Genomic DNA, 26,575 nt, shown 5'->3' with positions numbered 1-26,575 from the left:
GGGGAAGGGGGTGGGTTATGCAATGTATTTGATATGTTTTAACCTTTTTTAGAGTTGTTCTTTCAGACATCAGGACAAAAGAAGATGGAACACAGAAGACGTAACACAGAAGAAGACGGAACACAGAAGAAGACGGAACACAGAAGATGGAACACAGAAGAAGACGGACGGGGGCAGGGGAAGGGGGGGTGGTTCTGCAATGTATTTAATATGTTTTTAACTGTTTTTTTTAGAGTTGTTCTTACAGACTTTAGGACAGATGAAGATGGAACACACACAGATGAAGATGGACGGGGGTTGTTTTTGGGGGTTGTTCTCAGGGGGAAGGGGGTTGGAGTTGTTCTTTCAGACTTTAGGAAAGAGGCAGGGGAAGGGGGGTTGGTTATTCAATTGCATGTTTTATCTGTATTTTAGGGGTTCTTTCAGGGACAGAAAAAGATGGAACATAGAAGATGGATGGGTTCAGGTGAAGGGGGTGGGTTGGACGGGGGTGGGGAAGATATGAGCAACAATGAAAAGGAGAAGTCATCATTTTGCATTTGTTGCTGTGTAATTGTAATCTATCATTGTTGTACACTAGAAAAGAACATTTCTTTATGAAATGATGCAATATAATCTCATTAAATTAACAAAAATACACAAAGCACTCATTATATCAGTCAAATAAAGCTGCTTAAAATAATTGCAATACAATATTAATATTTTGCTCATGTTTGTGACAAGGTTAGTGCTGGCTGGCGAATGCATATGTGTGTGTAGCATGGTTGGTGGCTTTGAAAGTGGTTATTTAGTGGCGGTGTAAATTAACATATAATCATCATAATCAACACATAAAATCAACAGTTCTTCATTAAAATGCAATACGTTTAATCTCTTCCACGTGGCAAAAGACAGGTTTGGTGGATGGTGGAGGTATTTGTGGCTGCAGAAGCTACGATCGTCTGTAAAAGAACACAAAATTTCATCGTGATTAATTATGTGGATACGCATGCTTTAGATATTACAGATATTAGGGGTAAATAACTTTACATCGAATGGGAGAAAGCTGTGGATTTTAACACACGCATTATTTAAATTATGTAGAAACAAATTCAATAGAATTATTGAATGGGAAGCTCACCTCATAGCAAGTACCGGTAGATGGAACACAGAAGACGGAAAGGGCAGGGGGGGGGGGGGTGGGTTATGCAATATATTTGATATGTTGTAACTGCTTTTCTAGAGTTGGTCTTTCATCAAATCTGTGGCTCTATAAAATGCATAATATTTAAAAAATAATATTCATTGTCAATTATAAAATAGAAAAGAAAAATCAAGCAGTTCTTCATAAATATGATGCAAATAAATCTCATTATGATGCAACATAATACAGAAAAAAATATGCCATTAAATCTACTTAAAATCAATGCAATATAATGTTTATTAATATTTTGCTCATGAATGGGAAAAGGATGGTCGGTGTTGGCCGGTGAGTGTATATGTGTGTAGTGGATGGATAATGGCTTTTAGGAAGGATGGTGGGTTGTTACGTGGTTGCTGATGGCGGTTTTAATCCTGACAGTTTCAAACTCAACAGTTCTTAATATATTAAAACACGCATTAATATCACAATGAAATACAAAATGTTTTAATCTTATCCACACAGCAAAATAAAACTAGTTGGTTGGTGGATGTGGTTGCGAGTAAGCGAGGATCATCTATAAGCGAGGATCATCAGTAAGCGAGGATCATCTATAAACTAGAAAAGAAAAAGAAACTAGATAAGGAAATGCTCATGTGGATACACATGTTTTAGTTATAACATACATACATACATACAAGGGGTAAATTATCTACATCGAATGGGAATACCGTGAAGGTGTTCATGATTTAAACACAGGCATTATTTAAATTCTGTGAAAACATATGCAATAAATTTATTTATTATTATGATTATTATCCTTATTGTTATTTATTATCCTTGTACATCATGGTACTCCTTGAAGTGTAATAAGACTCCCTTTGTGAGGAGTATCCCTTTTAAAATTCTGCTTCCCCCCCCCCTCCTCTCCCCCAAACATCAAATTGTAGGCAAATTTGTCTACATCCCTGCTGACAAATCATGAATATTACCCAATGCATTAAAGGCAAACAAAATTATCTGCTACTGACCTGGATAATCTACCATGTGGATATTCCCAGAAAGCGCCCTACAATCGACTTAGGCCATGGTTGTAGCTCTAGTACATCCGCTAGTGGTTCGTTGGTATAGCTTGTGGTTGGTTGGTGGAGTTCTTTAACCTTGGGAACATCTATAAAATATACAAAATAAAAATGGAGAATCAAGCATTTCTTTAAATAATGATGCAATAAAATAGCATGTAAACATTCATTAAAATCGTAATAGAAATACAATAGGCCTACGTGTTTGGCTCTTGCAAGGGGCAGGAGACTGGTTGGTGGAGGTATTTGATGGTTGGTAACTGGAGAGAAATAGTACCATCTATAGAATATAAACTAGAAAAGAACAAAGCATTTCGTTATAAAATGATGCAGTAAAATGTCATTAAACCTTCCATCAAATTATCAAAAATATGCAACAACATACAAAAAAAAAAGTACTCAATTATTAAAGTCTGTCTATAAAACTACTTAAAACCATTCCAATACATTAATGTTTATTAATGGTCAGTTGCATGGTTGGTGCTGGCTGGTGAATGGATATGTGGGTAGTGGATGGATATTGGCTTTTAGGTTTGATGGTGACTTGGTGGGTGTTATTTGGGTGCTGATGGCGGTGTAAATCCTGACACATTTACAAAATCAAGTTCTTACTACAATAAAACAAGCATTAATATCACATTAAAATACAATACGTTTGAATCTTGTCCACATGGCAAAGAAAACTAGTTGGTTGGTGGAGGTGGTTGGTGGCTGAGGAAAGCTAGGATCATCTATAGAAAAGAAAAGAAAAGAAAAGGAAACTAGATAAAGACATACTCATGTGGATAGGCATACTTTAGTTAATACATACAAGGGGTTAATTATATTTAATTGAATGGGAATGCCATGGAGGTGTTCATGATTTAAACAGACGCATTATTTAAATTATGTAAAATATAAATTCAATAGAATTAGTGAATGGAGGAGATTCTAATAAAAAGTACATAAATGTATGCTGCAACCACCAAATTTTGCATTTTGAACAATCAAGAATGTGTTTATTATTTCCTGCAATGTGGGAGGCATTTTGGGCAAAAAGTTTCTTTGTAAATCATGGTGCCTCTTTGAGAAGTGCTCCTTTTCAAATTCTGCCCGCCCCTCACCTGCCTTTTCAAATTTCTGGCTACGTCCCTACTGGCAAATCATGAATATTACCCAATGAATCTCAGGAATGCAAATTTATCTGCTACTGACCTGGCTACTCCGCTACGTGAATATACCCAGGTAGCGCCCTTTAATCGACTAAGCCATGGTTGTAGCTTTAGTACATCCGCTAGTGGCTGGTTGGTATAGCTCGTGGTTGATGGTTGGTTGGTGGAGTTATTTAACGTTGAGAAACATCTATAAATATACAAAATAAAAATGGAGAATCAAGCATTTCTTTAAGTAATGATGCAGTAAAATAGCATGTAAACATTCATTAAAATCATAATAGAAATACAATAGGCCTACGTGTTTTACCCTGGAAGGGGCAGGAGACTGGTTGGTGGATGGTGGAGGTAGTTGATGGTTGGTAACTGGAGAGAAATAGGGCCATCTATAAATATACACTAGAAAAGAACAAATAAAGCATTTCGTTATAAAATGATGCAGTAAAATGTCATTAAAACTTCCATCAAATTATCAAAAATATGTAACATCATCCAAAAAAAAGTACTCAATTATTAAAGTCTGTCTATAAAACTACTTAAAACCATTCCAATACATTAATGTTTATTAATGGTCAGTTGCATGGTTGGTGCTGGCTGGTGAATGGATATGTAAGTGGATGAATGGTGGCTTTTAGGTTGGATGGTGGCTTGGTGGGTGATTATTTGGTGGATGATGGCGGTGTAAATCCTGACACATTTACAAATCAACAGATCTTAATACAGTAAAACAAGCATTAATATCACATTAAAATACAATACGTTTGAATCTTGTCCACATGGCAAAGAAAACTAGTTGGTTGGTGGAGGTGGTTGGTGGCTGCGTAAAGCTAGGATCATCTATAAACTAGAAAAGAAAAAGGTAAAGAATTGCTCATGTGGATACGCACGTTTAGTTATGTACATACAAGGGGTAAATTATTTTTCTTTGAATTTGAATACCGTGGAGGTATTCATGATTTCAACACACGCATTATTTAAATTCTGTGAAAACATATCCAACAGAATTATTGAATGGAGGAGATTCTAATAAGAAGTACATCAATGTATGCGACAAACCATCAAATTTTGAACAATCAAACATTTGTTTATAATTTCCTGCAATGGGGGTGGCATTTTGGGCAAAACATTTCTTTGTACATCACTGTGCTCTGTGAAGTGTAATAAGGCTCCCTTTGTGAGAAGTGCCCCTTTTAAAATTCTGCTCCCCTCCCCCCCTCCCACCTTTTCAAATTTCTGGCTACGTCCCTACTGGCTAATCATGAATATTTACCCAATGCATCACAGGAATGCAAATTTATCTGCACTGACCTGTGGATAATACAATATGTGGTCATTCCCAGAAAGCGCCATACAATCGACTTAGCCCATGGTTGTAGCTCTAGTACATCTGCTAATGGCTGGTTGGTGTAGCTTGTGGTTGGTTGGTGTAGTTATTTTATTGTTGGGAAACATCTATAAAATATACAAAATAACATGAACATTCAAGCATTTCTTTAAATAATGATGCAGCAAAATATGATGAAAACATGCATTAAAATCAGTATAGAAATACAATAGGCCTACATTTTAAACTTTTGCAAATGGCAGAAGACTGGTTGGTGGAGGTATTTGACTGGAGAAAAATAGGACCATCTATAAAATAAAGAAGAGAAACAAAGCATTTTTTTATATAAAATGATGTAGTAAACAAATTTATCTGCTACTGACCTGAATAATCCACCACGTGGTCATCCCAGGTAGTGCCCTATACACTCAACTTGGCCCATGGTTGTAGCTCTTGTACATCCGCTAGTGGCTAGTTGGTATAGCTCATGGTTTACGGATGGTTGGTGGGTGGAGTTATTTAACGTTGGGAAACATCTATAAATATACAAAATAAAAATGGACAATCAAGCATTTCTTTATATAATGATGCAGTAAAATATCATGAAAACATGCATTAATATGAAAGTAGAAATACAATAGGCTTACGTGTTCTGCTCTTGCAAGTGGCAGAAGACTGGTTGGTGGATCAATGGTGGAGGTATTTGATGGTTGGTGACCATCATTACAGGATCATCTATAAAATATAAACTGGAAAAGAACAATCGAGCAGTTTCTTTATAAAATGGTGCAGTAAAATGTCATTAAAATTCAAATTAAAAAAAGAAAGCTGCACCATACAAAAAATGTATGGTGCATTTTGTTTTAAGCTGGTCTATAAAACTACCATTGCAAATACAATGTTTATTAATATTTTGTTAATGTATGGGAAAAAGTCAGTTGGTTGGTGCTCGCTGGTGAATGGATAAATGTGCAGTGGATGGATAGTGGCTTTTAGGTTGGATGGTGACTTGGTGGATGATGGCAGATTTAACATATGACACATTTATAACATCAACAGTTCTCAATAGAATTATGCAATAAAAAATTAAAACATGCAGTTATATCACATTAAACTGAAAATACAATACGTTTTTAATCTTTTCCATGTGGCAACATACTAGTTGGATGGTGGAGGTATCTGGTGGCTGCTGAAAGCTAAGATCATCTATACACTAGAAAAGAAAAAGGAACTAGATAAAGAAATGCTAATGTGAATATGTATGGTTTAGTTATTACATTATTTTTCATTCAATGGAAAGCTGTGGAGGTGTTCATGATTTGAACACATATGCAATATTTAAATTATGTAAAAAACAAATTCAATAAAATTATTGAATGGAGATTCTAATAGCAAGTACATCAGTGTAGGCGACAAATATTAACTAACTAAATTATCGAAGCATATTTGGATATGGATTGCTCTGAGAAAACAGGGACGTAGCCAGGGGGAGCAATAGGAGCCATTACTACCCCCCCCCCCTTTCCCCGACAAATAAAATTTAACCAAATAATCATTAAAGCCCTCTTCGGGTTTAAGGAAGCTAAGCGACCCTGCTCAATCTTCCCCCGAAAGTTTGTCTTCTACATAATACAATACTATTTTTTATTACACAATGCATATTAGGCAAACAAATTTTTCTACTACTGACCTGGATAATCCACCAGGTGGACATCCCAGAAACGGTCCTACTTAGCCCATGGTAGTAGCTCTAATACATCCGCTAGTGGCTGGTTGGTATAACATGATGTTGATGGTTGGTGGGTGGAGGCTTTAACGTTGGGAGACATCTATGAATTATACAAAATAAAATGAACAATCAAGCATTAATTTATATAATGATGCAGTAAAATATATGAAAACATGTATTAAAATCAGAATAGAAATACAATTGGCATACGCGTTTTGGTCCTGCGAGTGGCAAAAGACTGCTTGGTAGATCATGACTGGGGAAAAGAGGACCATCTATAAAAATAAACTAGAAAAGAACAATCAAGCATTATAAAATGATGTTGTAAAATGTCATTAAAACTTTCATCAAATTAACAAAGATATTCAACACCATAAAAAAAAAACTTACTCCATAAAGCTACTTAAAACCATTGCAATAGAATGTTTATTAATATTTTGCTGATGTGTGGGAAGAGGTCAGTTTGTTGGTGGTGGCTGGTGATTGGATATGTGTGTAGTGGATGGATAGTGGCTTTTAGGTTGGATGTGGATGATGGTGGAATTAACCTGATACATTTATAACATCAACAGTTCTTAATAGAATTATGCCATAAAAAGTTAAAACATGCAGTTATATCACATTAAACTGAAAATACAATACGTTTCAATCTTTTCCACGTGGCAACATACTAGCTGGATGGTGGAGGTATTTGGTGGCTGCTGAAAGCTAGGATCGTCTGTAAACTAGAAAAGAAAAAGAAACTAGATAAAGAAATGCTCATATGGATACATATATTTTAGTTAAATACATGCATACAATGTGTAAATTATTTCTCATTCAATGGGAAAGCTGTGGAGGAACAGTTCATGATTTGAACACACATATTATATTTAAATTCAATAGAATAATTGAATGGAGGAGATTCTAATAACAAAACTGTAGGTGACAATCCATCAAATTTGAACAATCAAGCATTTCTTTATTATTTTCCGCATTATGTGGGAGGCATTTTGGGCAAAAAGTTTCCATGTACATCATACTGCTTCATGAAGTGTACTGACACTCCCTTTGTGAGAAGTGCCCCTTTTAAATTCTGCTCCCCCTCCCCCCTCAAATTTCTGGCTACGTCACTGCTGGGAATCATAAATATTACCCAATGCATCACAGGCACAAATTTATCTACCACTGACCTAGATAATCCACCAAGTGGACATTCCCAGAAAGTGCCCTACAGTTGACTTAGCCCATGGTTGTAGCTCTAGTTCAACCACTAGTGGCTGGTTGGTAATAGCTCGTGGTTGTTGGTTGGTGGGAACCCATCTATAAAATATAAACTAGAAAAGAACAATCAAGCATTTCTTCATAAAATTATGTAGTAAAATGACATTATCAAAAAAATGCAACACCATACAAAAAAAGTACTCAATAAAGTAGGTTAATATAACTACTTAAAACCATTGCATTAGAATGTTTATTAATATTTTGCTGATGGATGGGAAGAGGTCAGTTTGTTGGTGCTGGCCGGTGATTGGATATGTGTGTAGTGGATGGTTAGTGGCTTTTAGGTTGGAAAGTTGCTCGTTGGATGATGGCGGAATTAACCTGTATAACATTTATATCATACTCATTAAAATCCGCCTAGGCCTATAAAACTATTTAAAATTTGTATTAATATTTTGCTCATGTATGGAAAAAAGTTGGTTGATTGGTGCTGTCTAGTTGCTAGTGAATGGATATGTTGGTAGTGGTTGATTAGTGGCTTATAGGTTGGGCTTGGTGGAGGTTATGGTTAGGGTTAGGTGATTATTTGGTTATAATTATTATTTGGTGATCATTAGCTGATTATTTGGTTGATGATGGTTAACAAATTACTTGAACAATTAATCATTTTGCTACTAACTTTACAGAAAGAACCTAACATCTTGACGGTACCTTAACTGTTACATATAGTTTAGCCTACTTACCGCATTGGACAACAGTGACTGTTGGTAGTGGATGATTAGTGGCTGTTAGGTTGGATTGTGGCTTGGTGGGGGTTATGGTTAGGATGGTTGGAGTTAGGTGATTATTTGGTTATTATTATTTGGTGATTATTAGCTGATTATTGGTGGATGATGGTGGTGTAAATCTTGACACATTTATTTCTTTATAGTTCTTTATTAAATGATAATATATAAAAAGTAAATTCAAACAGAAAACTACATCATCACGATACTTAGCAATATTTTGGTTCTGTATGGCAAAAGGCTAATTGGTTGTCTTGGCGTTTAGTGGCTGGGGAATCCTGGAAAATCTATGAAATATAAACTATAAAAACTACCAAAACGTTAGTTACATATGTCAAACAAATATCAAAGTGTGTGCAATCATATACCATTGAAATGATCATTCACAACTGCATATTAACAGCTTTTCTTTGCAAATTTGATGCAATTTATAGTTTTGCCGCAAATTTCTAAGTTAATGACATTTAATAAATAATCAGTGTATCATGATGTCGACTTCCTTACTTATTAGGTTCCATGAATTTTTCCTTGTGTTGCAAATTGTTAACAAATTATTCATTTTGCTACTAACTATATTACAGAAAGAACCTAACATCTTGACGGTACCTTAACAACTTTTTATTGCCTACTCTTAAGTTTACGTTACAAGCCTAGGCCTAAGTGCACATGCACTCCCTATTTCTTGTCAAGCATAGTTACCTTATACCGTAATTAAAATAGTAAATCATGGTCATGTTTATATGAAAGCTGGAAATAAAAAGTACCTCTTCAGAATATGTTGCAATTTCTATCCTTGTCCCAAGTGACTAAACAACCGTCATGTTTGGATGATTCTTACGCCTTCTTAAAACTTATACGTGACACACATGACAACCTAACACAGTCATGACTTAACATAAGGCCGTGGCTACCAAGTAATTTACGAATGAAATCGAAATGGATCGTTTCATCTTATAATCTACTCAATATTACTCAAGAGGCATAATCGATGCATCCTATGCTATTCTACATCTATAACTTTGCCACAACCAACACATCAGACAGAATGGTGACATTTACAGTACTAACCTAGAACGAGAACAATATTGAAGTCGGAGACCCCGTAACCACGTTACAGTCACAAACTTTATTGTTTGGCAACTGCGCCCTCTAACTACGTAGTCTGACGTCACATCAAGTTATTTCTTTAGGGGTGGGGGGGTGGAAGGGGGTGGTGGTGGCAGAGGGGCTTGTGCCCATTACAAAAGAAATCTTATTCCATTTGGGTGATATCAAAGATTTAAAGTCTGTATAGGCCCCAAATTATAGGTCCTATAATTGCTACAAGTTTACAAAAATTACCTTCCTGGAGGTTTTTACTCTCCAAATTGTCTCAGACATTTTTATGGAACACATGATTGACCAAAGGTGACCATTGAATATCTAGCATATTTGGGCCAATACAACATACCTTTAAGGTTTCTTCATATACAATGAAAACCTGTCAATTTTACACATTACATGGAACCGCGTGTGATTAAATGTTTTATGTTATTTTGTTTTATCTTTACTCTGTACATTATTTTTCTGTTTAATAATTAGTAAATCTAAATTATCGAAGTGCTTAACAGGGCCTAATGATGATAAAGGTTCAGGGTCAACACGGTTAACATTTTACCTTTGAATTATTGAAAGAAACGCAAAGGGAATAAGGTTTCATATCTGAGTGGTACTTTGACGTAACAGATTTACAAAATGACAGCTAGCAGACCAAATGCAGTAATATTTTTATTGCTGTTTCGGGAGTTCAATTTTCATAAATATCTCCGCGTTGCGAATAAACATCATTCTTATTGTTTATATAAGTATTGTACTACAACGGAAAAGAGTAACGCCCAGGATAAAGTCTTTCCAGTTTATAGACCGAACACGTGCAATATCTAAAATCATGGCAAGAAAAGATTTACCTGCTGTGTGTAGCCGATATGCTACTAGAATTTTAGTTATAGCTAGGCACATTCTTAGCACACATTTAGCAATTTAAATGTGTTTGGTATTCCTTACCCATAACTAAGGAAAAGTAATTTAATTTAGATGATCATGTTGGAATATTTTACTCACCTTCACTGCATAGCAGCCGCAGTAGTCTACTCCTTCCTCGCTGTCTTGATATCCGACTAAATTAGCGCCATGTGCGCCGTCTGTCGCGTGGCATACCTCATGAATATGGATATTACTTGTCTGGTCATTCCTCGAAATCAGCCAACCATGGATATTAAGCTGTTGGAGGCTGCACTGTTGGCCTGCATTCCATTTGTAATAGCCTACTATATGTGATTATTTCGGTTAACATCCGAGACTTGTAGGTGAATTGTGATATAATACATAAATGCTACAAAATGTATGATCACACAATGCTGATGACAAGCATTTGTTTAATTGGTAAAGTACCGCCATGTTTGACTTTCGAGCTTACGATCAGTCATGAATGGCTGTACACAAAGCTGGATAACATTACATCTCAAATAACATATATTTTGCTTTTCTTGAAATGGAATAGCGTTATCATTATTAATAGACAAGGATTGCAGAGGTGTATATGTGAGGTGGCTGGGCGAGAGGGGGGGGGGGGCGGGATGACGCGTGATTTTTATTTGGAAGGCTAAACCACGAATTTCCGACAAAATTATCCCCTGTTCATTCTTTTTTGTGGTTAACTAATTTAGTTTTCTTTACCAAAACGGTATTAAAGTAGAGCACTAGCAAAATGGTGATTTTCCATGTAAAAAGAATCGCAGCACTTCGTTGTTTAGTTGTTCATCATGTACTTTAAGAAAGCTACGGAAAGCTTTACATTACATCTATGCATTTGATATTCACGCAGATGTCCATGTATATTTATTTCATAAAGTACTGCACTACTCGAGTTCTTCAAATTCCTTTCTGCTAAGCTGTCTAATACAATAAGATGAGTGATTGAGTCAATAAATGTGAATAAATTTCGTCTTAAGAAAAGTCAAAGTGGGTCTTGGATGCACCCACGATAGAAGCGTGAGCACGAAATCCATACAACTTCATCGACTCAGTTCAACCCTAGTCCGCAGCCAATATATGAGTATAACGCAGTTTGGTTGGGTGCTTTATATCAGTGTATATAATTCTGCCCTATCCCATAGTGGTTTCCACCAGCCACCCCACTTCACTCTCCACCTCTCTCTCTGCCCACCTCTCTCTATCTCTCCCTCAACATCTTTCTCGGGATTAACGTCAGCCGACTGTTGTCCACTAAGGTCAGGGGGAAGGAGCCGGGGGGGGGGTGTACGTGCCCCCACTTTTCCAAAATAGCAAATGTGCCCTACTGGCAAATTAAATGTGCCCCTTCAATGAAGAACTGTCTTTGGATATCTTAAGCCTTTGTTAATTTTAATATTTTATTTGAATTATTCACGTGCACCATAATACCGGTGTGTATACGGTTTATAGCATAACGAGTGGTAGTTGTGGAATGAGAAAGTGTCCCTTTGATGTTGTGCCCACTACTTTTTGGAAGCTTCCTACCCCCCCCCCCCCCCCAGACTACGATCAACCGTACACGCCCTTAGCAAGACTCGATCCTAACATTTCCCTGGTCAAACGGTTGATAACAACAGCGGCTTCAAAGAATCAAAGAATTTCGTGATGAGTAGAAGTCGCAATCATTGATGTTTTGGGTGGGGAGGGGCGGTGTTGGGGAGGGGGAATATTCCGATGAAATTGTGGCAATTGTATTATTAACAAGCCGATAGTATTCTACCTTTGTCAAGTAAAAACGAGAGTTCTCCTCACCTTTGTGAGTAAATGATTTTCTTTTAGTTGGTACCAAATTTAAATTTAAAGCAATATGTTTATGTGTTTCTGTGCTCAAATGAGAGTAGTTTTCAACTATTCCCTCAAAATGTTAAGCAAAAATTTAAACACCCACAGACCTACATTCCGTGTGAAATTTTGTCCTAGAAAGCCTTAATCTAATAAAGGCCGAGATCGAAAGCGATATTGCCTGATAAACAGTCAAAATTTTACATGAAATTCACATCGTCGATGGAGCACCTAACTTTCAACACAATTTCGTCGTAAAAAACCAACAAGCAGCCGGAATGAAAAGTTCGAATAAACCAAACTTTGATTAAAAAAGGTCGAAAGTTGAGGGAAAAAATGGTTGGAGTTGCGATATAGCGAGTCTAATGTCAGAAATGGAGAAAGAAAATAGTCTAAATTCCGAGCAAAATTAGAGGTTGGGTATAACAAATGATATGAAATTTCTAACCACTTATCAGGACCACCGTAGCTACAAAAACATAATTCTTCGGGTAATACACCCAAATCTCGCCGGATATCTGTGCCTTAACTTGTTGATAACTTCTTATGCAAAGGATTGGCATGAAAAGATACGATGTTGAGCATAAACTGCTATATGATTGTTGTCACAAATAGTCCTAACAAAAATAATCCTAACAATATCTCTTTCCGGATTTTATCGAGTTTGAAAAAGTTCATTACCCTGTTCTTCTTAATAAACGGTGGTCACTTTTTGCCCCAACTATGCTAGAAACTTGCTGGTGGCTCATGTACCAAATTCAACAAGTAGGCCTGTATGTCTCTGCCACCCTCAAAGTATGTCCCCCCCCCCAAGCGGGCACGTAGCCAGCGTGACAAATTTGGAGGGCAGTGTTTGTTTTTTTGGAAGGGCAGAATTTTTGTTTGAGGGGGGCATTTTGCATGGGTACATGACTGAAAAATATATGAGGGGGGAGTGGTAGGCCATATCGAAATTTGGAGGGGATTGTCATTTGTCCTAGAATCCCTCCCCCCCCCCACCGTGGCGACGTGCAAGTCTCCGAAACATTGACTCGAGTCTCATTTTAAATTTAGTCGAATATTTTCGATGTCTGGAAATAATCTGGGGATTCTGAACCACCAGGAATTCAGTGTTCAAAATTGTCAACATCATGCTAAAATTATTCCACTATAGAGGGGCAAATAGTGGTCTGGGATAGCCAAGGCCCTCATTTAGTATGTTACTAAATAGACTATAGGACCCTTTCAGTTTGCAACCATTTCACATTCACGCAGTCAGCTTCAATGACCCCAGGGCCACCCCCCACCCCCATGAAATACTTCATTTCCCTCTTGCTTTTCCATATAGGTTCAGCACCTACCTAAATCAGTCAGAAACATTTAGAATTTGGCCCCACTTTTTAAATTATGTGCACAGCCCTACTCTCATGTTTCTTTACACTTCCCTTGGACTATAGAATCGCTTATTGTATGAATTTACAAACATTTTGCTTATATAAATTTGAAAAAAAAGGACTAGGCTTAGCTAGTTTTTGTGCAATCTCATATGATCATATACTATATACATATGGATGGCTAAATGAACTTCACCACGGGATTTACCAGGGGAGGCATGCAGTTGTCATTCCCACTGATACTCTAGGCAGCTGTGTCATGTGACATGGACTGAAATCTACTAGAGGCTGTCATTCCCATTGATACTCTAGGCAGCCGTGTCATGTGACATGGACTGAAATCTACAAGCGGTTGTCTTCACCATATTCCAACCCTGAATGTGGCGATAAAAGACAATGAGAAATCTTACATTTTTACCATTTATTTTGACACAAGATTATACTGCTTCTTTGAACAAAAACCCCCCAAAGATAAAAATTTTAGGGAGCTGGTTGTAAATTCATTGGTTGGCCTCATCCAATCACATGTCAGCATATGAGGCTGTCTCACCAGAGAATGGGAGTTGACAAAATAACAACATTTTTCTATAACAAGCTACCAAATCTACTTAACAGGCTTTCCAGTGATGAAGATAGATGTATAATGCTGCCACCAAACCTTATATAACTATTATCCTATATTATACATATTAATAACTTGCTGTACTGCAGATCTATCAAGAATCAGAATTCAGATATAGAAATATCGAGGAAAATACCGCAGAATATGGAACCACCAGAATGAGCGAGGGCATCTGTGGTCCCGTAGCATGAGGAAACTATCACCGTTTGAAATCATTTGTGCGATACTCTCCCATAACGCATGTATTTCAAACACTGAAGAGAAACGCTGGAGAAATAATGAACATTCGACACATCAATCTCATTTTTGCCAAATTAAACTTTGCATGCCCAGCCCAAGCCAGATGACCATAACTAACATCTAGGTGTTACCAACCACATGTTTCCAAATACTTCCTTCAGTGTGCGTAGATTCTCATGAGGAAACAGCATAGGCGTAGGAGCCCAATTTGATTTGGGGGGCTGTAATGGCTTGCCCGAAAAATAAAACCAAAATTTTTCGCGCTACGCTCATTTCAACATCTTGATGTGCATATTATATAGGCATGCATTGGTTATTACATCGCATGCCAATAACATACAACCATTTGCCGTGTTATTACCCTTCCATATTGGTATTATTGGGGGAAGTCGTTACAATTATAATGTTCATAATAATATCAGTTTAACAAAAGCACATTGCAAATTATTTTTCTTTCAGTAGATGCCCGAAAAATGTTCAGCATATTGCCCGAATTTTCACAAAATTTTTTGGTTGGGGGGCTGCAGCCCCCCCCCCCCGCCTCTTACGCCTATGGGAAGCAGAGGCTTTGGTGATCATAAGTTAGTCGGGCTCGCTCGTAGAAAATTTTTGGGTGACCAGTGGCAACCAGCTACGCCTATGACTTCCACCTTGTTTTCCTTTCCTTTCTAAAGAGACACCACTCTTCAATACTTCCCATGCATTTTACATTCTTAAATATTGATCATACTTTTCAACTAGTGAAACGGTGAGTCTTTCTTCCAGTTTATACCATCACTGTTATTCATTTCACCTTATCCAGATTTACTTCTTCATCTGGACCATGGACCTAAACACTCCATCTGGGTTACTGAGAAGAATGTCGGGTGGTCCTGCCTCGGCGATCCGTGATCCATCTAGCACCAAGATCATGTCATAGTTTACAATGGCCTCAAGGCGATGCTTTAAAATGAAAACAAATTTAATGTATTCTCAAAATGCTTATTTCGACCAAATTTCTTCATTCTCCCACCCCCTCTCCTCCTTTTCCATCCAGGCCCTTTGCTAAGCCTAAGGGCACTACCATGTCTACAAAAACTTTACAAGTTACTGGAATATTGGACCCCTCCATGAAATGTTGGTTGCCACCAAGACAGACTTTTCTGGCTACGGGCCTGTCTCTATCTACAAACTATTCTAATGACTAAACAGTAACTTCAAGAACTTCAAGAGGTTACAGTTTCGATGTAAAGGGGACCAGGGTTGAGAGTGAATGAAGTTGTTTGCTCTTTGATCATGCCCAAGTTCTAGCTCTGGTGACTTTTGTTAAGAAGTAACACAGTGATGATAACCATTGAACGGATATGTAACCAAAGGCGATTGTTTCTTTGACTTTTATACTTAGACCATATAATTTCCCAACCTTTTACCAAACTTGTTGTATCACTGTCATGATCCTATGATTACAGTCTCGATCGTAGGGATTGCACGGGGCTGAGACTTGAGAATAGAATTAGTTGTTTGGCTCTCGAGCTCATGCTCTATCTTGGGTGGGTTTTTCTTAAAAAGTGTAATTTCTAGAATATCATATGCGGGATGATTGGGTAGATGATTTGGTCACTTAGACGTTAGAAGCTACGAAAGAATCTGCATTCAAAGGAGTTTATGGTGATATATGTATGTTTGAATGGTTAGAAGAAGTCAAACTCTTACCACGATGGTAAATACTGTCTTGCCTTGAAACTCACTTTCTACTACTTGCTCTACCAGGTTATTCTACAAATAAAAATGATGGAAAGAAAACTACTAGAGTAGAGAATAGAAATCAACATATAGCAGATATAAAAGAACCAAGATGAATAAAATCGGCTTAAAATATGCATTTATGGTCTGGGATAGATTTACATCAATCATATCAGAAAATTCCTGTTGGCATATTTTATCTAAATGGTATTAGCGTATGGTTCATGCATTCATCTCCTTTCGATTAGATAACTGCAATAGTTTGCTGTTTGGTCTACCAGATTATCAATTGAGCAAATTAAAACACATTCAGAACTCTGCTGCCAGATTGGTCTCACGGTGTAGTCATGCCTCTCACATCACACCTATACTCCCTGTTAAACTCAGCATTGACTTCAAAGTCATCTTGTTAACTTTTAAGTGTATTAATGCATTGCTCCTTGTTATTTGAGTTGTCTTGTGCAAAACTTATACACACCAGCACTCCATTTAAGGTCTAGTACAAAGTCATTACTGGTATCACACTCAGTATCATGGGCGGCGGAAGCACTTTTAATCTGGGGGGGCACCGACATCAAAGGGAATCGATTGGAATGATGCAGCGTTATATTTAGTACCCTTTATAACTCTTATTGTATTATCTTATTTGCGTATACACATCACTCCATCAACGCCCCCCCCCCTCAAGGAAAATATGCATACTAGCACTGCAATATCCAAAATGAGGTGAAATCGTGCTAGTTGCTAATGTAGGAATCTTCCGAATTAGAGTTTATTTCTTGTTAATATCTTAGCAAATTTTTCCATTTGAAATAGCTTTGAGTTTCACCCACAGAAATTCATTAACAGTCAGGGGTGAGCCAGGATTTGCAAAGTTGTATGCACGACTATCTGAGCAGAGCGCCACCATCGGTTGGCGCGGAGCGTACAAGAAATTTTTGGTTTTACAAACCCCTCAGATGGCAGGAAACGGCCCTTCCCGAGTGTTCATTCTGGTTCCCTGGCCTCTTGCGATACCTCAATTTTTATGTAGAAAAAGGGCACATTTTTAACCTGAGGAAAAGTGGGGGGGGCACGTGCCCCCTATGCACCCCCCGGTTCCACTGCCCTTGCTCAGTATCCACAAAATCATACAGCAATTGTTCCTTTCAATGTGCTTCAGCTTTTCTTTGGAACAGTCTCCCAGAGCATGTCAAATGTGCACAATATGTTAATAACTTTAACTTCATGTGTGCATCCAAAGCAAAAGGAGCATTCGTAAGCCAAACAAGAATAAAAATAACTAAAGTGCCAGAGACGCAGTAGCTCAACTACAAACTACCTGATGTCAACAAGACATTGAACAAAATATGTAATGGTTAGTTGTACTCCAAGAATTAACAAATAATGTTATATTACAAGCATACTGTTTGTCTTTTACCGGTCTCTCATGTAGTGAAGCTGGTATGTTGTGAGTGGGAGTGTTAAGTATGTGACATGCTGGCTAATGTAAAAACATTATCTTAAGATTGCTAAGTACTGTAAGATTTAGTAACTGAACATCATGTTGTTGAGGCACAGTTGAGCCTGCTTTACAGTAACAACCACTCAGCTCAGGCATTGTGTTGACAGAAATCCTATTTGAAAAGCTCAGTTCAGTTACAATGACAGGAATCCAGTAGGACCTAGCTGACAGGAGTCTCAGTTGAGAACCTAGTTGGGCCCAGTTGAGAAGGAAACCTAGTTAAGAAACCTAGCTGGTGATGCTCCAAACCACACATTTGACCACATATTTGTAAATTTTTCTGGGGCAGTATTTGATATCACTCAGATGACCTGAGATGACCTTTGACTATATTACAAATGAATCACTTTTGTGACCCATTAACTGATGATCCCCATGGCCAATAAGAAAACACAATAACAAAAAAACTGTCAGAGGAGTAGGCTTTGATATGAATTTCACGTTTTGACCGCATGTGACCTCAGCTGACCTTTCACATCAAACGTAAGAACAACTTTTATGACCAATCACTAACTGTACATTGTGACCAAGTTTGATAAAAATCTAACATTAACCCTAGGAGGAGTGTTGACCCCGAATGACGTTTGACCTATTTTTTGCTAGCATGAGTATCAACCTGTTGATATGCGCCTTTAACTCACTATGCGCACAGTGGCCTTTCAACAACTGTTGACATACAGACGGACAGACAGACAGATGCACTGCAATGACAAAAGTTCAACTAGTTGAGCTAGGGAAGAACTCACTGTTTCTTCATCAATTGCTGCAGTTGCTTCATCCATAACCAGAATCATTGTATTCCGCAATAACGCCCTCGCAAGACACATCAGCTGGCGCTGCCCGGTGCTGAAGTTACTGCCTGTGTCTTTAACCAATGTGTCTTTGGAAAGAGACAATAGGTAAGAATATATCTTAGTACTGACCGAAAAAGGTATAAAAAAATGTTCTTCATTGGCAAGGCGGGATTCACTTTATTCCACTCTTACCTATCTCATTTACACACACACTCCAATCTACCCATACCTAAGAAATGGCTCTTTCATCCTTGCAATACTCCCAACCACCCTCCTCCTTCCGAAATCTACCATTTAGAAGTCCAACCTGTGCATTTTTGTGACAACTTTTCTTCTTCCAAAATGCACCTGGTTTCACATTCATCAAGATAATGAAATATGGCAGGATCCAATTAGCAGAGAAACCTAAAATGTCGCAACACGAAACGAACCAGAAATGATTTGGAACGATGAAAACTTTGCACGAATAACCATGCCTTGTAGAATGGAGGCAGGTATGAGAGGAGCGAAGTAAATAACAAAAGTACAAATACTTTGCGGTATGGCTAGATCCCCGCAGACATAAGAAATAGCAATTTGGTTATGATCAGGAAATACAAATTAAACTGTTTACAAATTGGTATTTGCATTAATGGTTGTTGACAGCTGTTCTGGGGATAATTAGGCAATAAATTATGTTAAAGTAATAACAAAAAAATAATTCAATTTTTCATAATGGGTGTAGACATCGAAAAAATACTTCTCCTATTATGTGAAGAGGAGCTACATCGTATAGTGATAAATACTAATCACACACCTACATGATATAACCATTTAATTAAATCTATAAATTCAACTCTGGGTGTGACATCTTGGATAATGATGCATATTTTGAAAATCAGTCTATATTTGCAATATTTTAGGTGATTTAATTTGCCAGATTGGGACCTATACTTACCCAGCCCAGTCTTCTTTGAAATTATGTCAGCTAAGTGAACTTGATGAAGAGCCCGCCAAAGGTCATCATCCTTGTAAACATTATATGGATCCAAATTTGATCTACAGAGAAAAAGGATTTTGTTAATACCGATGAATCAATAGTGTTGATATCCATCCAACAGTATACCCAACAATTACCAGAGAATTTCTAATATGCAACTAAATATAACATTATGTCACTATATAAGTATATGTAACTATATAACTTAAAGTAACTATATTACTATATGTAACCATATGTAAACTATATAACAATATGTCACTATATAAAACTATGAAACTATAACACCTGATGCTACTTTATGTTACTATATATGTAAACTATATAACTATATGTCACTATTTAACTATATGTAACTATAACACTTTATGTTACTTTCTAACTATATGTAAACTATATGTCACTATTTAACTATATGTAACTACATATGCAGAAGACTGTTCAAGTCTACATCACCACCAAGTGTTAATTAATGAAAGTGTAATCAGAAATTAAAGGCTTTTGTCGGAGGCGACAACAGAGAGATATACCTGTATGGGAAACCTGTCATTTACCCCCCTCCCCTGCCCTCCCTCACCCCTTTGTAAAGTGAAAAATGGTACATTATAAACTATTAACATACAAAAACCTCATAAATAAAATGATCAACTTTTCAATAGACGTATCATATGATCACAGTAGTGTAATTATACAGAGGAGACAGGTGAATGAGTGTAGCCTCTCTTAAAGGGTGTGAAGACTCGTGCAAAAAGAAACGTCTAATGCCGGTAATTTGACCTAGTTTCGAATGAGGTGTAACAGAAGTGTTAAACACCACCATCGATCCCAGAAAATACACACACAGCTTGCTACCGTCGGTAATTAGACACTAGTGTACAGTCAGTACATATAGCTGTGGTCAATACCCACAGCACAGTATACAAACGATACAGCGATGAATATCTCAGGTCCAGCTAAAGATAACAATTAAGGTATCATGTTTCATTACTGTCTGCATTTTGTAGCGACACGAACAAAACGTCACTTGCAAGCAACAGAAAGTTTACTTTTTCAAATGGCCGCACACGGTTTGGGGAGAGTCTTCAATGCCTTTAAGGACTGCATATATAGACCTATGTATTATGAACTAACCTTATGGTGCCACTGAATAATACAGCTTCTTGTTGTATAATTGCCACCCTTTGTCTAAGAATCATCAGCGGGATTGATTTAATGTCCAGTCCGTCAATGGTTACGTAACCGTTACAAATATCTACAAATCTGAGGAAGGTCAGTGCAAGGGTTGATTTACCACTACCTGTGCGTCCGCAGATACCGACCTTTGAAAGATAAATTACATTATATGTATAAATGTATCAAAGCGCAATTTTTCTGTTAAAGATCCATCAAAATAAAAGTTATATAAGTAAAGAAAACAAAGGTCTGCAATTTGGTTAATTGATTCATCTGTAATCTGGACATATAGAAGCATTAACATGACTCTCAGGTTACAGGAAATGTAAAAGTTGGAATACTTTAACTTTCTATTTTTATTTCTATTTTAAATTTAAATTCTATTTTAATTTTCTATTTTAAGTTTTCTATTTTGCACTGCTAGTACCGGATCATTTAAAGGGTTTACTTTAAATTAGAAAGTTTGCCTTGATTCTTATAATGAGCTTCACATCACAACATAGACGAGGGATGGAGTTTGGACTGCGTGGGAATGGATGGGAGTGAGGTGGGGTGGAGTAGGGTGTAATTGGGCGAGTGCGTAGTGATGTAGTGGGTGTGGTATTTCTTTTTCATAACTTAAGCTGTGGCGATACATTTATATTTCCTATGAACACTGACATTTTTTTTTATTTACATTTTTTGAAAACAAAATATACAACAAACATGCTGCTTATATGTTTACCCTCTGACCACCTTTGATGATAATATTTATGTCTCTTAGAACAGGATCCAAATGAGATGCGTAACGTACTGAGACATTGTGAAATATTACAGAACCTTTCCTCGGCCAATCGTCCTCAGGATGTAAACCTGTGATTCAAGACGGTGATAAAGCAGATAGATATAATGTACACTAAAGAAATGTGATAACGACAAAAACAGTAACCATGGTAACCACTGTATTACTGTGAATGACATCCACCAACCTTGAGGCTGTAAGTTAAGCCGATCAGAAAAACACACTATATGAATCAATTATTATCAGGGGTGGAGCCAGGATTTTAAACAGATTGTTGACCATATAGGGTTGTTAATCAGGAGAGGAGAAATACAGGAGAGGGGCAAAGACAGGAGGGGGCAAAGACAGGAGAGGGGGCTAAGACCAGAGTGGGGGCTAAGACCGGAGAGGGGAAAATACAGGAGAGGGGCAAAGACAGGAGAGGGGCAAAGACAGGAGAGTGGCAAAGACAGGAGAGGGGCAAAGACAGGAGAGGAGCAAAGACAGGAGAGGAGCAAAGACAGGAGAGGAGAAATACAGGAGAGGGGAAAATACAGGAGAGGGGCAAATACAGGAGAGGGGCAAATACAGGAGAGGGGCAAAGACAGGAGAGGGGCAAAGACAGGAGAGGGGCAAATACAGGAGAGGGGCAAATACAGGAGAGGGGCAAATACAGGAGAGGGGCAAAGACAGGAGAGGGGCAAAGACAGGAGAGGGGCAAAGACAGGAGAGGGGCAAATACAGGAGAGGGGCAAAGACAGGAGAGGGGCAAAGACAGGAGAGGGGCAAAGACAGGAGAGGGGCAAATACAGGAGAGGGACAAATACAGGAGAGGGGCAAAGACAGGAGAGGGGCAAAGACAGGAGAGGAGCAAAGACAGGAAAGGGACAAAGACAGGAGGGGAAAATACAGGAGAGGGGCAAAGACATGAGAGGGGCAAAGACAGGAGAGTGGCAAAGACAGGAGAGGGGCAAAGACAGGAGAGGAGCAAAGACAGGAGAGGAGAAATACAGGAGAGGGGCAAATACAGGAGAGGGGCAAATACAGGAGAGGGGCAAATACAGGAGAGGGGCAAAGACAGGAGAGGGGCAAAGACAGGAGAGGGGCAAATACAGGAGAGGGGCAAATACAGGAGAGGGGCAAAGACAGGAGAGGGGCAAAGACAGGAGAGGGGCAAATACAGGAGAGGGGCAAAGACAGGAGAGGGGCAAAGACAGGAGAGGGGCAAAGACAGGAGAGGGGCAAATACAGGAGAGGGAAAAATACAGGAGAGGGGCAAACACAGGAGAAGGGCAAATACAGGAGAGGGGCAAATACAGGAGAGGGGCAAAGACAGGAGAGGGACAAATACAGGAGAGGGGCAAATACAGGAGAGGGGCAAAGACAGGAGAGGGGCAAAGACAGGAGAGGGGCAAATACAGGAGAGGGGAAATACAGGAGAGGAGCAAAGACAGGAGAGGGGCAAAGACAGGAGAGGGGCAAATACAGGAGAGGGGAAAATACAGGAGAGGGGCAAAGACAGGAGAGGGAGAAATACAGGAGAGGGGCAAAGATAAGAGAGTGGCAAAGACAGGAGAGGGGCAAAGACAGGAGAGGGGCAAAGACAGGAGAGGAGAAATACAGGAGAGGGCAAAGACAGGAGAGGGGCAAAGACAGGAGAGGGGCAAATACAGGAGAGGGGCAAAGACAGGAGAGGGGCAAAGACAGGAGAGGGGCAAATACAGGAGAGGGGAAAAGACAGGAGAGGGGCAAAGACAGGAGAGGGGCAAATACAGGAGAGGGGCAAAGACAGGAGAGGGAGAAATACAGGAGAGGGGCAAAGACAGGAGGGGGGCAAAGACAGGAGAGGGGCAAAGACAGGAGAGGGGCAAATACAGGAGAGGGGCAAAGACAGGAGAGGGAGGAACACAGGAGAGGGGCAAAGACAGGAGAGGGGCAAATACAGGAGAGGAGAAATACAGGAGAGGGGCAAATACAGGAGAGGGGCATATACAGGAGAGGGGAAATACAGGAGAGGGGCAAAGACAGGAGAGGGGCAAAGACAGGAGAGGGGCAAATACAGGTGAGGGGCAAAGACAGGAGAGGGAGAAATACAGGAGAGGGGCAAAGACAGGAGAGGAGCAAAGACAGGAGAGGGCAAATACAGGAGAGTGGCAAAGACAGGAGAGGGGCAAAGACAGGAGAGGGGACAAAGACAGGAGAGGGAGAAATACAGGAGAGGGGCAAATACAGGAGAGGGGCAAATACAGGAGAGGGGCAAAGACAGGAGAGGGAGAAATACAGGAGATTGGCAAAGACAGGAGAGTGGCAAAGACAGGAGAGGGGCAAAGACAGGAGAGGGGCAAAGACAGGAGAGGAGAAATTCAGGAGAGGGGAAAATACAGGAGAGGGGAAAATACAGGAGAGGGAGAAATACAGGAGAGGGGCAAAGACAGGAGAGGGGCAAATACAGGAGAGGGGCAAATACAGGAGAGGGGCAAAGACAGGAGAGGGAGAAATACAGGAGAGGGGCAAAGACAGGAGAGGGGCAAAGACAGGAGAGGAGAAATACAGGAGAGGGGCAAAGACAGGAGAGTGGCAAAGACAGGAAAGGGGCAAAGACAGGAGAGGGGCAAATACAGGAGAGGGGCAAAGACAGGAGAGGGAGAAATACAGGAGAGGGGCAAAGACAGAAGAGGGACAAAGACAGGAGAGTGGCAAAGACAGGAGAGGGGCAAAGACAGGAGAGGGGCAAATACAGGAGAGGGGCAAAGACAGGAGAGGGAGAAATACAGGAGAGGGGCAAAGACAGAAGAGGGACAAAGACAGGAGAGTGGCAAAGACAGGAGAGGGGCAAAGACAGGAGAGGGGCAAAGACAGGAGAGTGGCAGAGACAGGAGAGGGGCAAAGACAGGAGAGGGGCAAATACAGGAGAGGGGCAAAGACAGGAGAGGGAAAATACAGGAGAGGAGCAAAGATAGGAGAGGGGCAAAGACAGGAGAGGAGCAAAGACATAAGAGGGAGAAATACAGGAGAGGGGCAAAGACAGGAGAGGGGCAAAGACAGGAGAGGGAGAAATACAGGAGAGGGGCAAAGACAGGAGAGGGAGAAATACAGGAGAGGGGCAAAGACAGGAGAGGGACAAAGACAGGAGAGGGGCAAATACAGGAGAGGGGCAAAGACAGGAGAGGGAGAAATACAGGAGAGGGGCAAAGACAGGAGAGGGACAAAGACAGGAGAGTGGCAAAGACAGGAGAGGGGCAAAGACAGTAGAGGGGCAAAGACAGGAGATGGGGATCTCTGGATCCTTTCCTGATTTGATGACCAAGGACTTAAACAAACTTATGTCACAGTTTAAGCATTTTCTTTCAAAGTTTCAACATAGAAATGAAACTTTACGCTCTGGTCTGAAATATCTACTTTTTCTTCATGTTTCCAGCCAAATCAGCACAGCGCAACACAAGCAATCAAGAACAATCATGACATGTTGCAGCATATGGAATAAAGAAGCCAGAAATACAAGTAATTGTAAGGCAAACCCAAAAAGCTGGCAAGAAACATTATGGTAGCAGAATTGTCCAAACAGCATATAATGGAGCAAATTTCAGTATAAACAAATGTGTGGAACTACAATTGGCTTACAGGGCCACATTTTGTGTGCAACAGATCATTGGCAAGTTTCTATACATTGATTATCATATTCAAAGGTCAAAGTTTTTCAGGCGCACACTAGACTAAAACATTTACTCCAAAATCGGCAGTACTGTATACGAGCCATGACTTGAGTCACTAACTTTGAAAAGTCACATGACGGGAACAAGTTTGTCCAGCTTTTCCCAAAAGAGATAATACATGAGGAACTTGAGTCTGACATGACGTGAATCAACCTGAATTGGTGCTAAATGTCAAAACATCTCATTTCTGTTGTTAGTATATGAAACTATTGATCTCTTTAAATTTGTTAACTTGAGATAAGACACTTTAATATCATATATGACTTATATGTTTTGTTTTCTTAGAGAATAAAACTCACCATGATATTGCTCCGTTTTAATCTCACAGTATGATTTTATTCTCTCAATTGAATTCATGCATAACTCTAACCTGGAGACACTTCTAACCCACTGGCTCAGAAAATATGATATCTGAAAGATGATGAATGATGATAATGTAGGAGTAAAGTAAATGATAACAATTTATTAGCAGAAGACATAATATGAAGAAAAAAACTATTGTTTGAAAAGGACAAATAACTGCGGTTGGCTCATTAAAATTGGAACCTTGTGAGCTCAAAGATTTTAAAATTAATCCAATTCTAATAGTACTACGTTTATGTTGTCAATTATCTTTTAATATACGAGGAAAATAGGGAATTGTGATGTGATGCTACTCATAGAGAAACATACACAGTAACAGCACACAGAAATAAAGAAATGATGAGGTAGCCTACATAGTTGTGCTTTGTAAGTTAACATCATTCTTGACCTGTTACAGGTTAATATATTAATTCTAAAAGCATTAAATTAGTGTACTTTCTTTCAATTTCTGTCCCTTTCTTTTCAATAACTACACAGGAAAGGTTTACTGCCATGGTATAAGGAGTTAAAACTTTGACAGTATTTTGCAGCTAATGTAGATTTAATGGAAAGGATCATATTGTTCATGATTATGAATTATTGAAGATTTTTGATGTCCTTAATTGAACAGCACATGGTTGCCAATTCAACTTTTGTTTTTTCTTAATTTGCTTTACACAATTGAGCAGAATCCATCACCACAGTATTAATTAATACACCAACATGCCTTCTTAGCAAACATTTTTATTTATTGCTAATCATACAACTTCAGCAAATCATAAATGTTATAGTGAAATAAACAAATTTCATTCAAAGTCTTCTCCCTTCTCACTATAGTTCTATTTATCTATCTACATATAGATACAAATATAAATATATATATATATATATATACATATATACTTACTTGTAACGCGTAAGCCAAACTCAACCCTACGTAGCTAACTGGGGCACTGAAGTACATTGTACCTATCATGGCCGAAACTCCTGCTAACAATAATGTGATTGTTCCCAGGAAGTCCTTTTTGGAAAAATAATGAAAATATTTTTAGGGGGAGTGGGATTCAAAGAATTCTGTAGAAGTAAATGATGCTTATAGCTTCACTGTTCATATTGTAATAGTAT

General features: G+C 38.7%; 2 protein-coding genes across 34 annotated transcripts in view; both read right to left on the bottom strand.

Moving 5' to 3' along the window:
* Positions 1-491: 491 nt before the first annotated feature.
* On the bottom strand, positions 492-10,728 carry LOC139961756 (uncharacterized). Of its 31 annotated transcripts, none has more exons than XR_011790997.1 (16): positions 7,579-9,447; positions 7,049-7,131; positions 6,617-6,694; positions 6,368-6,506; positions 5,807-5,890; positions 5,325-5,426; positions 5,061-5,213; positions 4,624-4,805; positions 4,113-4,197; positions 3,655-3,752; positions 3,397-3,543; positions 2,856-2,933; positions 2,404-2,496; positions 2,152-2,291; positions 1,121-1,738; positions 492-941 (listed from the first exon to the last, which is right to left on the bottom strand). XR_011790997.1 is itself a non-coding variant. In XM_071961229.1 (12 exons), the coding sequence occupies exons 4-8, from the start codon at positions 6,389-6,391 to the stop codon at positions 2,930-2,932; spliced, it is 348 nt and encodes a 115-aa protein (XP_071817330.1). In that variant the 5' UTR covers positions 6,392-6,506; positions 6,617-6,694; positions 7,049-7,131; positions 7,579-9,447; the 3' UTR covers positions 492-941; positions 1,644-1,738; positions 2,152-2,291; positions 2,404-2,496; positions 2,856-2,929. The 31 variants fall into 31 exon arrangements, 21 of the variants coding, with proteins under 21 accessions (XP_071817330.1, XP_071817319.1, XP_071817328.1 ...); XR_011790995.1 differs by having other exon boundaries at positions 4,662-4,805; XR_011790996.1 differs by having other exon boundaries at positions 3,664-3,752; positions 4,662-4,805.
* Positions 10,729-14,003: 3,275 nt separating this feature from the next.
* LOC139961144 (ATP-binding cassette sub-family C member 8-like) overlaps positions 14,004-26,575 on the bottom strand; it is a 45,545-nt gene continuing 32,973 nt past the window's right edge. Inside the window, exons 25-32 of one of the 3 annotated variants that reach the window (XM_071960066.1) lie at positions 26,358-26,471; positions 25,408-25,519; positions 21,360-21,487; positions 20,594-20,781; positions 19,421-19,521; positions 18,436-18,569; positions 16,156-16,218; positions 14,004-15,405 (exon numbers count right to left, since the gene is read on the bottom strand). In XM_071960066.1, the coding sequence (XP_071816167.1) occupies positions 15,268-15,405; positions 16,156-16,218; positions 18,436-18,569; positions 19,421-19,521; positions 20,594-20,781; positions 21,360-21,487; positions 25,408-25,519; positions 26,358-26,471 (978 nt within the window). In that variant the 3' untranslated portion in view covers positions 14,004-15,267. The remainder of the gene's footprint in view (positions 15,406-16,155; positions 16,219-18,435; positions 18,570-19,420; positions 19,522-20,593; positions 20,782-21,359; positions 21,488-25,407; positions 25,520-26,357; positions 26,472-26,575) is intronic. The other 2 variants (XM_071960065.1, XR_011790730.1) reach the window with 2 other exon arrangements.

Source organism: Apostichopus japonicus, chromosome 20 (genome assembly GCF_037975245.1).
Source record: "Apostichopus japonicus isolate 1M-3 chromosome 20, ASM3797524v1, whole genome shotgun sequence".
Classification (NCBI taxonomy): Eukaryota; Metazoa; Echinodermata; class Holothuroidea; order Aspidochirotida; family Stichopodidae; genus Apostichopus; species Apostichopus japonicus.
The sequence above is the reverse complement of the archived record's forward strand: the minus strand, read 5'-3'. Positions and strand labels throughout refer to the sequence as shown.